The sequence below is a fragment of the Pristis pectinata genome, chromosome 16 (assembly GCF_009764475.1).
Source record: "Pristis pectinata isolate sPriPec2 chromosome 16, sPriPec2.1.pri, whole genome shotgun sequence".
In the NCBI taxonomy this organism is placed as follows: domain Eukaryota; kingdom Metazoa; phylum Chordata; class Chondrichthyes; order Rhinopristiformes; family Pristidae; genus Pristis; species Pristis pectinata.
This window is the reverse complement of record NC_067420.1, coordinates 22,126,637-22,142,472: the sequence shown is the minus strand read 5'-3', so window position 1 is coordinate 22,142,472 and position 15,836 is coordinate 22,126,637. Positions and strand designations below refer to the sequence as shown.

The 15,836-nt window shown below is 37.2% G+C and overlaps 1 protein-coding gene across 1 annotated transcript; it reads left to right on the top strand.

Annotated features, from left to right (window-relative positions):
* Positions 1-3,324: 3,324 nt before the first annotated feature.
* On the top strand, positions 3,325-13,293 carry LOC127579035 (thyrotropin-releasing hormone receptor-like). Its single transcript, XM_052031669.1, has 2 exons — positions 3,325-4,122; positions 12,922-13,293. The coding sequence occupies exons 1-2, from the start codon at positions 3,325-3,327 to the stop codon at positions 13,291-13,293; spliced, it is 1,170 nt and encodes a 389-aa protein (XP_051887629.1).
* Positions 13,294-15,836: the final 2,543 nt, after the last annotated feature.

Sequence of the window (15,836 nt, the reverse complement as noted above, 5' to 3'; positions counted from 1 at the left end):
AGAAACAGTGCTCTATCTGTTGTCCCATTTCCGTTTGCAAGCTGTTGTCATGTGTCCTTTTTTTCTGGCACTAAAGAATAATTGCACAGCGAATGACTTGCGCTACTTTTGAGCACAGGATACTGTTCATTTCTAGAGCAAAGCTTTTGGATGGGTGTGTCTTTTGACTACAGCTATTTGTAATGTCTGTGGCCCTTCCTTTCTTTTTACAATATTTTTATTAATTCCGCAAAGAAAATACAGAGTACATGAATCAAAAATGTAAAAGTACTACTAAATACATTGTGTTAAATCATACTTGAAATCACAATACTCTATATTAATGATCACACATAATTAATTAATAACCAACAAATTGGAGTAATTTTATTATAAAAAACATCTAAACCCACTACCAAGACCAAAGCTGTTTAATAAAGGAAAGGACAAGGAAAAACCCTTGACACATGGCGCTATCAGCCAATATCTGTATTTTAGCCACCAAATCAAAGGTTTTGAAAATAGTTCAAAAAAGGTCCCCACAGCGTTTGAAAATCTAAGTTAGAAATTGAACAACAGATCTTCTCTAAATTTAGGTATGACATAACATCCCGTAACCTATGAGCATGAGTAGGCGGAGTGACTTCCTTCCATTTAAGCAACACAGCCCTCCTGGCTAATGTGGCCCTTGAAGGATGCAATTGCTTGGCATTTTTGACTACCGTCTCCATGACAGTCACCATCCTACAAGGCCAAACAAATGTGAGGTATTTTGTGCCTAACAGCTTAGCCTGGATTTTCCTCTCTTAAAACCCACACACCTGCCTCTCAATGTGCAGTCTGAAAGCTCTCCAGATTTACAATGCCTTGTCTAGCAGTGCAATGATAAAATCACTTACAATTTCTCTCATGTTCTGATTGGGTGCCAAATTTATAGCTCTTGGCTATCACAAATGACTGAGGTTTAAAATACTCTTCTAATTTATGTATCATCTCTGCAAACATTTTCATTCAATGCCTACACATTCTTGGTGTCACCTTGCACCTCTGGAATATTAGTAGCCAATGATAAATATCTCTATCATGTTGGATGTGAACGATTCACACACCGTGTTCTCTTCCTGCCAAGACTGTGCAGCAGTACTTGTACTTGTTTCCTATGTTTTCATTTTACTCCCAGTTGCACATTGATAATGCCTGTTTTGCTTTACCAGTTTGTTTTAATTATTACTTTAAAATCAGTTGGTGCAGTTTTAAGAGCAACTGCTGCTATGCTGGAGTGATTGCTGCTGCTTACAATTCTTTTCCCCCTTTCTCTTGCTCACTTGTTTGCTCCAACCTAATCTGCCAATAGCTGCTCAGATGTGCTTACTGAGTGTATTCAGTAGCTATGACAATTGGGGCCACTTTAGAGTCATGGAGTCATGCGGCATGGAAACAGGTCTTTTGTCCCACTGTGTCCATGTCCACCATACAACACCCATTTACACTAATTCCGTTTTATTCTCCCTATATTCCCATCACTTCTACCCACATTCTATCACTCACCTACACATAAGGGGCAATTTACCATCAAACATCAACCTCCCAACCAGCATGACTTCGGGATGTGGGGGGGGGGGGGGATCCCATTTGGTCACAGGGAGAATGTGCAAACTCCACACAGGCAACATCAAAGGTCAGGACTGAGCTGTGAGGCAGCTGTTCTAACAGCTGCACCACCGCGTCACTCTGTTTCTGGTGCTTTTACCTTGTAACCAGAATCTTTCCCAACTCCATGAGGAGTGTGATCTTGGAGCAATCTGTTAGAAATCCAATGATGATTTTGTTGTTCTTTGACAACTTTTCCCATTGGTGCCAATCATAACATAGTGGGGGAGGACCTTGGAGTATGCTGAGAATGTGGAAAACTCTAATCACAATAATATTTATTCTCATAGACGGTGCTTGCATCACATTACATGAAGACATCATCACACACGATAACTACATGACCCGAAACATTGACCGCCTGTTTTTCTCCACGGATGCTGCCTGACCTGCTGAGTTCCTCCAGCATCGTGTTTTTCATCTAGATTCCAGCATCTGCAGCCCTTTGTTTCTCTGCTATAACTACATGACTTTTTAATTCACTTTTTGTAATGTAACCATCAGCATTTGTTGCTCAAGCCTAATTGCCCTTGCAAAGATAGCGGTGGACCAACCTCTTAAACTCCTGTAGTCTTTCTGGTGAAGTTCCTCCCACAGTACTGTTGGGTCAGAATTTCCATGAATTGCATATCATACTGTATACATATTATACATAAATACACCACATAAGTTCTAAACGCTCTTGGCATGGATTCGTGCTCAGCAGGTCTTCTTCGTGGCAAAGGAAGCTTTGCTATCAAACTGTTGCTATAAAAGTAGATTTTTGCAGTCTGAAGGCGTTAGGACCTGGGGTTGCAGGCGCCCCCGCTCATAAATCGCAGCAGCCGCTCGTTGGCCAGCTCCTCGGTATCCAAGCTGCATTGAGACGGTGGTGGAGGAGAGATGACAGTGTGCTGTTACTGCACGCCTGTGGCAAGCCACTCCATCAAGAAAACTGAGGAAGACAATAGATCAACATCGGCTTCTCACGAAGTAAGTGATACTTTCAGTTGCAATCATCTATCGACAGTGTTTGGCATTAAAACGACACATATAAAAGGGTTTGATGTGTAACTCATTAAATCATTTGATTTGTTACCGATTGGTTTATTAACATCGTGAAATGCACGACACTGGGAACCTGAGAAATATTGAGCACTGTTTCAAGATTTATTCATAAATTCTGTGGAGGAAAGAAATGCTCGAAGTTCTACATAAACCGTATTTCGAAAGTAGAAATGCTCTGACCAAATCAACCAAGGCGATTGACAAGTCTATTAACTTTAAACAATACTATGCTTTTTTAAAAAAATCGAACTTTTTAATGATAGTTAACGGGACTTCCTGGTGAGAAAGATAGCTGTATGAAATGACTTGATTGTGTTTCAGCACAGCATAAATCATTAAAATGCACAGTAGTCATTCATTTACACACATAGTTCCCTTCAAATGTCTCTTCTCATTCATCAGGAAACGAATGAAAACGTAAGGGTGTGAATAAAAGTGTTAGTGCAATGGGGGAACGCATCTGCAGCGTGCCCACATTTAGATCAACACTTGGTATCTCAGCGGGTTTTGCTTCTGCTGAAAAGTTGACTTGAATCGTCCTGTGCTCTTCATTAAGTTGTGGCTGTTGCTGTTTTTGATACAGGGTTCGGCAGCGCAATGAATCCTCGAACCTAACGAAGCTCAGAGCGAGAGCAGGTGTTGGTAACCATGGAGAATCTAACAAGTATGATGGAGTTACTGAACAATTCTATGAACCAGACAGAGGACATGAGACAGATGCCCCGGAATCCTCTCGGGTTCCAGGTGGTCACAATACTGTTGGTCCTGTTGATCTGTGGTGTGGGGATAGCTGGCAACGTCATGGTGGTACTGGTGGTGCTGAAGACCAAACACATGAGAACCCCCACTAACTGCTACCTGGTGAGTCTGGCAATCGCAGACCTGGTTGTGCTCTTGGCGGCCGGTCTGCCCAATATCACCGAGAGTGTGGCCGCCTCTTGGGTCTACGGATACGTGGGGTGCCTTTGCATCACGTACCTTCAGTACTTGGGCATCAACGCGTCCTCATGTTCCATCACCGCGTTTACCATAGAGCGGTACATTGCAATCTGCCATCCCATCAAAGCTCAGTTCATCTGCACCGTGTCCAGAGCCAAGAAAATAATCGCATTTGTATGGGCCTTCACTTCAGTATACTGCGTGATGTGGTTCTTTTTACTAGATATCACGCAGATTCCACATGTTGATGGCATTGAGGTGGTTTGTGACTATAAGGTGTCCAGAAACCATTACTTGCCCATCTACTTCTTGGACTTCACGATGTTCTACGTGATACCGTTATTCGTGGCCACGGTCCTTTATGGTCTCATTGCTCGGATCCTGTTTCTGAATCCAATTCCCAACACCCCACAGGACACAGCCAATAATTCCATTCACAAGGGGCGCACCAACACTATCAAGACGTCCAGTGGTCGCAGCAAGGGCGCTCAATCTTCAAGGAAGCAGGTAACCGCGCCGAATTAAAAACCCTTCCATGAGTTGTTATTTCCTGCTCTCTAGCCTGATCTACTTCGTTCATTATCTTTAATTAGTTGGCGCCAGATCGTTTATAACTCATCTGTTTGCATACATTTTACGCCGAGGAAGATTAAATTAATATGATCTCCACACATTATACAAAGCTAATAAACTAAAGTATGCTCAGGCAGCCAAACCCGTCCTGGAACCCATTCATAATGTTCAAGAAGTCGAACCCATTTCCGTAATTGCATTATATTAATGCTGAAAAGAGCAGCTAGTAATTTATTGGACACTATTTGAAAATGAGGCTTGAAACGATATTTGTGGAGGCACAATGTAAGATCTCCGATTGAACTTTTTCCAATATTGTCGAAATGCCTGAAAATACCACACACAATATTTTGCTTATGAGCATAAAAGTACATCCCTCCTTAGCAGACTGAAGTAGCTTTTACTTTCGTACAAAGCAAGTTGTACATTTTGTAATTTGAGGTTCTGGAAAACAGAATCCCCGCAGGTTACGGTAGGTGGCGGCATGAGTTCTGTCTACAGTCTCAAAGGAAATACATGTACCATTTCTCGGAAAGGTCGTTGCCCCAAATCTTCTATTTTCTGCACAGTTAGTTTATTTCCAGCATTTTCCATCATTTCGTTATTTTTTCGTATTGTTTGCAATCCATCGTCGCAGGTAATCAGTGCAACCCTGATTTTAAATGAATTCATTGTTCATTCCAGTGACCAAAAATGCTCGTTTAACTACAGCGAAAAGACTGAGGACACACGTAATCATTGCATTTTGAGCGCATTGTAGAATACAAGTAACTTCAGGCACCTGTTCACTTTCCTTATACAGTGCAGTTGGAAATATTTCAGTCAGAGGAACAGTGGTTACAAAAAAAAAGCCGCAGACCTGGAAATAAAAACAGAACTGCTGGGGGGAAAAAAGCTCTGCAGGTCAGACAGTATCCGTGGAAAGAGAAACAGTTTCACGTCCCAGATCCTTCTTCGGCACTGAGTGGAACAAATGGGATTTCTCTGACAGAGTGAAATAATGTGGCTCCTTTATCTGTGTGATGTTTTGCTGATGTTGTAAGGTCTGTGAAATATGCAGTCTTCCTACTGGGAAATGCCCTGCAATTTCTGGCAATCTGAAAGAAAAACAGTTAGTGCTGGAAATACTGCATTATCAATAACCTGTAATGTCAACCCTGTTTCACCTCCGCTGATACCACATGGACTATTTAAGTGAACGAAAAAAGGGCTGACTGGCAAATATGGCAAGTCCTGGTTAAACACAGGAAGAAAGAGTGAGTTATCTAAAGTTGGAGAATTCATTACTGAGTCCAGCAAGCTGCAACGTGTTTAGATGAAAGATGAAATGTCGTTCCTCAAGCTTGTGTTGGGCCTCATTATAAGAGTGCAAGAGGCCACCGTTAGAGAGGTTAGAGTGGGAATGGGATGGGGAATTAAAATGGCAGGCGACCAAGAGTTTAGGGTCGCTCCTGCAGACTGAGCACAGGTACTCCACAAAGTGATCACCTAATCAACAGTGAAGGAGTGGTATTGTTCCAATTATCCCTAAACTAAAATGTCAAATAAACCATTAACTACGACTAATAATGAGCAAGAATCATGTCCAGTTCAGTTTCTATAATAGCTTGCTCATGCCCTACTGTAGTTCACATATTTATGTGAAGCAGAAATATTGTATCACAACATAAAACTCATTCCACACGAATGACACATTTGGTGTTGCAACAGTGAACAAATATGATTTCCGAATCAAATGGATAGGGAAAAAGGAATTAAAAAAAGAAAATGCTCGAAATACACAAAAGTCATGTGGCAACTGTTGAAGAGAAACCGGGTTAACATTTCAGGTTATCGACACTGCAGTATTTCCAACACTTTCTGTCTTTATTTCACATTTTCCAGAAATTGCAGGGTTGTTTGGATACAAGAATATCAGAGAATGACTAGATCTTTGTATATATAGTTACTGAAATACCTCTAATGTGCACAAAGTGTTTCAACTATACTGGGGACATAGTTGGTTTCATCCTTTCATCATTTGTCAGTCCACTTTGACCTATAGCAGTTAATGTGGGTGTTATTTCATTCTTGTCTCAAATATTAGTCAGAAGTCTTGTCAGCCATGATTGTCCATGGAACTTACTATATTGGGTAACTCAGCCCTGTCAGTACGATCAGATTGATTCCATATTCATATTCCATGCACTTGTTAAGGTGTTCCAGTCAGTAGCATAGGCTACTGTTGGCCTTAGACCAATTAATGAGTGGGAACATAAGTAGTTGTGGCCATGCTTGTAATTTGCATTGCCATGATTATTGGAAGTCATGCAGGAGAATTCAAGAATACAACAGCCTCTGTGGACAATCAGCCTGGTGACACTATTGTCAATGTCCAAATAATAATTATTCATACTCAAGTAATCGGTACCTCTACAGTCCTCCTTTAAAAAGGCATCAGCAGTTTCAAAAGCAAAAATAAACTATTACATTTTGGTTCAGTATTTCATGTTTACTGATTTCCAACAAAATATCACAATCAGGTTAATACTGTAGATGGCCACGTTTCTTTTATTTGTGAGTGGTTATGTTCTAGTGCACAGTCATCATCGGTTTTTGTACATTAATTCCCTTGAAATAAAGGCCAAGCTTCAATTAGCCTTTCTGATTATATTTTGTTCTTGAGTATCAAACTTCTGGTGATTTATTCAATTGAAGCACCTAAATCCTTTAAAAACAGTTTCTAGATTCTTGCCAATAAGGAAGTATTTTTTTCTACATCTAAAGCTATTATCTCAAATTCTCACATTGAATTCCATCTGCTACGCACGTTGTCAATGTCATTTTTCATCTTCCCTCTAACCAACTCTACAACCTATTGTGTTTACTTATTTAATTTCTCAATTTGGATGCTCAGCTCTTTATTGCTTCACCACAGTCATTGTAGTTCTCAGGAAGACAATAAATCACATTAGACTAATCAAAGGATGTTGCTTTTGATGCTAGTTTTCTCTCCTACCTCCCAAACAATTATCAACCCTTATCTTAAGGTTACCTCTAATCCCATACACTTTTTTTTTGCTAATAATTCATTACACAGATCTTACCTAATGCTTTCTGGAAACTCAACAATAAACATCAACAATAAATGCTCTGCATTCACATTTAGGTGGATGATTCAGACATAATCAACCTCTCACAAATCCACATTGATCAGTTTTGATCAGCTAATACTTAAGGGCTCAGTTAACATGACTCTAATAATAGGTACCAATAAATTCCTTGAAATTGATATTAAACTGATAGGTCTGTAGTCAGCTGGATTCTTTCTCCATCACTATTGGATAGTGAAGTGTTATTCACAACTTTCCAACATAAATCCACAATTCATCATCTTAGAAAACTTTGAAAAGTAACAATAAATGCATTTTTTACTTTCCTCAGGTATTTTGTTTTCATATTCTGGGCTGGGAACTATTGAGATTAGCTCTTCATAAATGAAATTAGTTTATCCATTTACATTTTTCACTAAGACCCATCCTTGATTTATATTTTTTTAAGTTCCCTTGTACGCTTAGTATTTTGTCTTCTTTCCCCACTGAAAGTATCTTGTAGCAAGCCTACCAGTGCAATCTGCTTGAAATGTAGTTTCCAAAGGAACAGCAATGAAATGAAAAACCTGCAAACAGATAAACATTTAGAGAAAACAAATATAAACAAAGTATGTAAATAAAAGGCGCAAAACCATCGAATAAAATTATAAATGAAGTTTAATATGGGAAAGCATGAGGTTATGCACTTCAGTAAGAGGAAATTAAACATAGACTTTTATTTAAATGGAGAACGATTGCTGATGAGTGAAGCACAGAGAGATCTAGATGTCCTTGCATACATAACCCAAAAAATTAGCAGGCAGGTTCTGTAAGTGATTAGAAAGGCAAGTAACATAGTAGCACTTATTGCAAGAGGGTTTGAATTCAGAAGAAGGAAAATATTGTTACCATTGTACAGGACATTTATGAGGATGGAGTACTGTACACAGTTTTGGTCCCCTTATTCAAGAAAGGATATACTGGCATTGGAGACAGTCCAAAAGAGATTCATTAGACTAATTCCGGAATGAGAGTATTGTCACATCATAAGCAGCTGAAGGAATGAGGTCTATGTTCTTTGGAGTTTAGAAGAATGAAGGATGATCTTATTGAAATATATAAGATCTTTAGGGGCCATGACAGAATAAATGTCAAGATGTTTCCACTCGTGGGAACATCTCAACATAGTGACAAGGTAGAGTGCAGTCATTTAAAATAGGTGTGTAGGAACTTCTCACAGCTGGTGGTGAATCTCTGGAATTCTCTAACCTAGACGCTAGTGCAGGCTAGATCATTATGGGTATTTAAAGAGGATGTAGTTTTGTTTTTGAAAGATTGGTGACTTAGGACTATGAGAAACTGGCACAAAAGAGTAGATGAGGTCCAGGGCAGATTAGACATAATCATATTGCATGGTGGACCAAGTGGCTAATTCCTGCTCCTATTTTCTTTCGTCATGTGTATGTTCTCAACAGAATCAGGTACACATTTTGAACCATGTGTGCCAATATTGTGTTAATCATTAATATTAATCTAAAGAACCATACACAACAGACTATTTACTCCCTATGAGCAAGTTTCATAGTAAATTGCGGGAAGTATTAGAGTCAAGGCTCGAGGAACAGTAACTTCTTGATTGTCTTCCACAATTTGCATGGGTCCAAGATTTATGTGAGTCATCATTTCATTGCACAACATACCTTAAATAATGTCAATGCCGATCACATCCCTTGTATTGTTTCACTTGGTGTCACATGAAAATTTGAATTCAATGTGTTATCTGTTTATACCAGTATCTGTGTTATTGCAGTGTCATACTGTTGTGTTAAATTTGAGATTCATAAAATACAATATTTTTATTCACCTGGAAGAATCATTCTCCAGATAGGATTCTACTTAATTTACGAATGGGTTTTAACTAGCAAATACATACTTTTACAGACAGTTGATAACTTATGATGGCTACTATTATGGTTAAAATGTGAGGAAATGTAAAATTAAGTAAGCACAAATGTAATATCCTCTGCTTTATGCAGTGAATGAATCATCTTAACGTATAAATGTATTCCTTGAAATTGCTTGTTCTCTGTTAGTGACCATCATAAGCATGGAGAATGCACTGCTTTGTTGTGTGTCATTAATTCTCCTTTCTTTGCTTCTTTGCTTTCTGATTGATGGGGTGAGACTGGGAACTACAAAATACCACACTGCATAAAATATTTCCCCTTGGCCTTCGCTTCCTTCAAAATCACATTACATTAAATAATTCTTCCCAGTCAATTACACCATATCAGCATTTCCACATGTTGAACCTTCACAATAGTTTATCCCTATTCAAACCAATGATATGGGGACGACAGGGAGTGTTGTCCATATTACAATTGATAAGAAAGCAACAGACAAAATAAATTATACTGAAGACCAAAGGATGCTGTGTTGAGATACTTGTATGCAGATGGAATTTACTATCCATAAATGTGAGTAGTATATTCTCATTAGAAAATAAATACTAAAGGAAGAAAGAATAGCATGGAGAAGCAGAGGAATGGGAGGGTTTTGGTTCATATGACAGTTGAAAGAGCACCTCAAAAGAAAAGTTATTGGTTTACTGGGTTTTATGGGAAGAGCTATGTAATGATGGATTAATATAAAACCTTGGGTAAATCCCTAATAACAGCAAACTTGAAATACTTTGGCAGCTTTGGGCAGCACAGTGTATGAAAGATAATGAAGCAATATGAAAGGTGCAACAGTTTCACAAAGTTGATGTTTAGTGTGAGGAAACAGAGGTACAAATAAATAAAAAGACTTGAAAAATGGGGACTACTTTTATGAGACCAGAGAAGATTATGTTCTTTTTCTTACCTTCATTGATATCCATGAAAAATAATGATTCTTTAAAGAAAGCAACATTGAGTTTTGATTTGCTTCAGGCAAAAGGTGCAGATCTCAATTGTCTCCCAATATTTGAAAGAGTAGTTGGTAGGAGAGAGAAACTCTGAACAGTCTATAATTCACAGCTTTATTTTGTCTAACATACTTATTTTACACTCCAATCTCAACGGTATGGCATAATTCGGTTTAATTCAGACAGAATAAATAATGCTGAAGTATTTTATTTTGTGGAAGTTGAAATATCATGAACAAGACTTTCAAATTGCTCAGAATACATGTTCAAATCACTTATAGCTTAAAATTTAATTGTAAAATAAGAATTTCATTATCACATTATCAATGTAAGATTAATTTTAATTATTAATACCAGGGATAATTTTCAATTCATTGTTAGCAGTGGCTAGATATTGGAAATGGTCCTTTCTAACACATCATAAATCATATATCAATTCATAGATGAAAACTGTCCAAGCAGGAGAAATGGGAAAATTGGATATGAATAGTTTTTCCCTTGTGCTTTAGATTAAATAAATCATTCTAGACTAAATATCTCAGTTAAAGACTGTAGATTTTTTAAAACATTGATATATATTCATTTATGGCATGTGGGTGTAGCTGGAAAGGTCAGAATTAGTTACTCATTCCTAATACCTCCTGAAGCTAGTGGTGAGCCACCTTCTTCAACTGCTATAGTCTGTGTGGGAAATGTACTCCCATGGTGATGTTACAAATGAAGTTTCAGGATTTTGCCCCAGAATTGATCAAGGAATAGTAAGGTATTTGCAGTTCAGGTTTGCATTTGATATGTGGGGAATTTTGAATTGGTATTTCCATCCACAAGTTTGGGAGCTATTATAGAATAAGCCTTGACAAGTTGTTCAGTTTATTTTTATATATGATGTATACCATAACTACAATGCTCTTGTATACTACAGCAATATTTGGCAGCAACAAGAATTAGAACACCTATTCAGCTTTGGCATGAGCTGGCATTATTGCTATCTCCATCTAAGTTTCTTTTCTATTGAAGAGGAAATTCTATTCACAGAGAACAAATCTCAATCCCAGTTTTGTATCAAAATTGTAGTAAAAAAAATGCAGGAGAAAAGAGTTCAATTTCAACCTGGTCAGTAAAAGAAAGGGTTACCATACTGTTGAGTAAAGGTTTACTTTTTGAAGGTTGTGGGTTTGGGTGATGCTTTAATGAAGCTTTGACAATTGTTGGAGTGTATCTTTTGTAAGGCACACAGTTCAGATCTGTGTGGCTCATTCAATTTAACCATACACTCCAAGGTCTTTTTAAGAGTTATTTTTCTGTATTTTTATTCAGTCCCTTCCTTTGAACACTGCATATCCTGCCCTTTGATGACTGATGACTGACTCTGGATTATAATCTATGATTCATATTCCAAAAGATAAAAATGTCAGGTGGCCCCCTTACGTTCTATAAAAAAAAACTAGGCATTGTTCAGATCAGACTAATTACATTGCAAAAAACTGAACCCGTTGCAAATTGCTGAGAAGGGACCCATTCCAGATTCCAGTTACTTAAGAGTTTCGGTCATGCTCAGTGGGTAGAAAACTATCTTCTGACTCAGAAGATAATAGTTGATCCATTTCAGAGATGTGAGCCAAAAAGTCTGTAGGATACTAGGATCCGGCTCTAATTTAATATTGACCCTATGTTGCACTTTTGGGCATGTTGTCTTTTAATGAGAAATTAAATCTATAACGTGCTCACCTCTCAGGTGTATGAAAATAATCCATTGGCACTATTTCCAAGACGGACATAGGATTTCTTCCAGTGTCTTGGCCAATGCCTATTCCCGAGTCAAATATTTTCTGGTCATTACCTCATTACAGATTGTACAATCTGATGTGCATGAACTGATTTCCATACTTCCTACATTGTAAAAATGACTACAATGTAAAAATACCTTTTTGGGTGCCTTTGGGACTTTCCGAGATAATGAAAGGTGCTGTGTAAGTACAAACTCTATTTCTAATTATGATGCAATATTACCATTCCCAATTCTGATGCTTCAGATGGATCTACCTGAGATCCACCAATCTAGTCTCTTCCTTCAAAACTTAGCAATTTAGAAGGAAGTGACTTTCTCTTTCTAAGTAATTTCCAAAATGTGATATTATCAAAATGCTTATTAATTTTTTTGTCCTCAGTGTCAGCCTGGATCAGTGGTAACAAGGTTACATCTGAGTCAAAAGCTTGTGGGGTGACTTCCTACTCTATAACCTGAAGCCGTTACTTAACTGACACTGACGTAGTACTTTATCGTTGAACGTATTGCCTTTCAAATGAGATATTGAACTGAGAGTTGGTCTGTCTAGGCATAAATGATGCTAGAACTCTCAAGACGAATAGGGAGTGCTTGTACCTTAAAGATCCTCCTAGAACCAAACCGATTAAGTGGTCACTCATCTCACTTTAGTTTTCTGCTGTAGTTGTGCACTAATTGACAGTCATGTTTGTCTGTAAAATAATAGTGGCAATGAAATACTTCAAGATGTTTTGAGGCTCAAAAAGTTGTTATATTAAATCATGCCTTTAATTTCCTTGAGCTTTGCATCAACCTATTTATGGTAGTTTGCACTGAGGTGTTTAATAATGAAAACAGTTTTAAAAAATCTTATACGTGAAATATATGTATTTCCTGGATGCCCATGTTGCAGACAACCCTCAAAGAAATCTGCTCACCTATTCAAAAATGAATACTAATCTGTTTGGTAATGCTTTTTTTCTTTCCAGGTCACACAAATGCTGGCAGTGGTGGTTATCCTTTTTGCACTCCTATGGATGCCCTACCGAACGTTGGTTGTGGTTAACTCTTTCATGAGTGCACCCTACTTGAACATCTGGTTTCTATTGTTCTGCAGGATGAATATTTATCTGAACAGTGCCATCAACCCTATCATTTACAACCTAATGTCTCAGAAATTTCGTGCTGCCTTCAAAAAACTATGCAAATGCAAACAGGCACAGGCAGAGAAACGTACAGACTATAATGTGCCTGTTTACTACAGTGTGATGAAAGATACGTCACATGAAAGTTCTGATCATTATCTAACAGAGCAAGAGGATGTCAATGGATATCCCATTTCTAACAGAGATAAATTTTAATAATTCTTGTGGTAACAAAACATTAAGTGGCCTGAAGCAGTAATATTCATCCGAAAATCAATGTGAGAAAATTAAATGCCTATTTGCCTAGAATATATTTTAAATTATTCATTGTTCCCCTTTGCTTACATGTGTAAAATACTTTCATATAGAATGTTAATTCCTTGATATTTTTAAAAATGAGCACATGTACTTAAGAAAATTATTCTTTTCACTTTCAGCCACCAGTTGTGACTTACAACAAATCTGAACATTGATCTTATATTTGAAAATAAAAATTATTGTATTATAATCACCTGCCTTTAACAGATCAGGAGAAAAACACACCATGGTGAGAAAAATTGTAAACACATTTATGTATCTGGTTTTATACTTCATCCCAACAATTACACAGGAAATTTCTTGCCTCTACAACAGTTTGTTAATACTTGCATTATTAAACATGTATATTATCTTGGTAATTCTGGTATAATGTATTAGTTCCTAATTATCAGAACATTTTCATTTATCATGTTATTAGAATAAGAGGATGTACAGAATGCTCCTGAAGCCCTGTCATTTTAAATATTCATTAAGAAGGAGGGTTGCAGGTGTTCTTACATAGACAACATAATACCACAATACCATTATTACTTCTCTCTGTAATATTGGAAAATCTAAAATTGGTAATTACAAGGAAGGCCATTTAAAATAAGTAAGCAGAATTGTTTTAATTATTTGCTTTATTCTTTCAATCCTTATTTTTGGTAGCTTTATGACAATCATAAACAAAATTAAATGCCATTTCTTGAACATCTCTCAGTGCTAGATTAAATGCCATTTCTTGAACATCTCAGCAAGGATTAAAAAAAAAGGATGCAACAATCCAAAAACAAAACGGGGTTGAATATTTTCTTAACATTTAACTTTTTTTTCAGTTGCATCCGAAATTCTAAATTCAATCCTGGTCATTCATGTTGTGAAGTTTAAAACAATTATGCTGCTATGTGTAATTTGCAAATATTTATATAGAAGTATCCCCAAAAAATGTTGCAGCTCTGAATATTTATTAGAACTTTGATAGAATATATTGCACTTTCTGTGAATGTTAATATTAAGTAAATATTTATAAATTAATTTATTGGACTTGTTATATAATATTGACATTTTTGTGACAGCACTCTGTATAGTATGCAATTGTGTTTAAAATGCAAGCAATCACGTGTAGTACAAGCAAATATTCCTACAGCTTTTAAATAGGTTTGTGAATTTGTTTTAGGTGAGGATGTAGACATGTTTCATAGTCATGTCTACAATTACTTATGTTGTGTGAAGCAGCACTTAAATGTCCTTTAGATATCATAAATATATATCTTTATTTGCTTTGTGTATCTTTGCTTATAGTATTGATTTATTGTATGTTGGGATAGAGATATTTTCCACTGGAATAGATGTGATCTTTTTACGTATATGGTATAAATTTAAATGATTTGAAGATGTTGCATCTGTATTGGATTGTAAAGTGACAAGAGTGTGTGTAATATTATGTAAATGTTCTTGTATTTAAGTATTGTCCACTAAAGTGATAAATAAATACTGACAACTCTGGTTGATATCAGAAAAATTGGATATTATAGGTTTTGCCACTTCTTAAAGCCTGTTATTGCTACCTTCCATATAATTGTCATTCCTTTTGGATTGTTCAAGCGTTTTCCATTTAAATTGTAACATACATCTAAATTTATTGTCCTGAAATGACAAAGCAAGATCAATTCTTGTTTGGAGAAGTAACTTTTATTGATAAATAGTTACAAATCTCTGAACCGTGCACAGAAAGGAAATGAAATTACCACAAGTGATAAATGGGCTTTTTCCACCATGGCTGAGTGTTCACTGGTGTAAAATAGGCTGCTGATTTCTTCTGAGTCACATCCATGATCTTAATATGTAAAAACTATCTCTCTCAGTGTTCAGTTTGATTTTAACTGATGGTACTTTCATCCATCTTATCCAAGGTAGATAATAGGAGGCAAGAGCCAAGGCTAGGGTTACTGAAGAATGGAAATTAACTCTTCTTGGGCTCCCAAGAGATCCAGCATATCAATAAAACATTGAGTAATTGGAGGCTTAATGACTTTCACAAAAGTAGTGGTTTAAGATAAGATATCTTTACTAGTCACATGTACACTGAAACACACAGTGAAATCCACCTTTTGTGTAGAGTGTTCTGGGGGCAGCCCGCAAGTGTCAACACGCTTCCGGCGCCAACATAGCATGCCCACAACTTCCTAACCTGTACGTCTTTGGAATGTGTGGAATGTGGGAGGAAATCAGAGCACCCAGAGGAAACCCACACAGACACGGGGAGAATGTACAAACTCCTGAAAGACAGCGGCCAGAATTGAACCCGGGTCGCTGGCGCTGTAATAGTGTTACGCTAACCGCTACACTAACCGCTGACAATAAATACTTTAGAAAGATTCTTGAAATACCAGAAAATGCAGCCATTGGTCTGCTGTCAGGCCACATTTTAAAGAGAAATGAATATTTTATCTTCATATCAA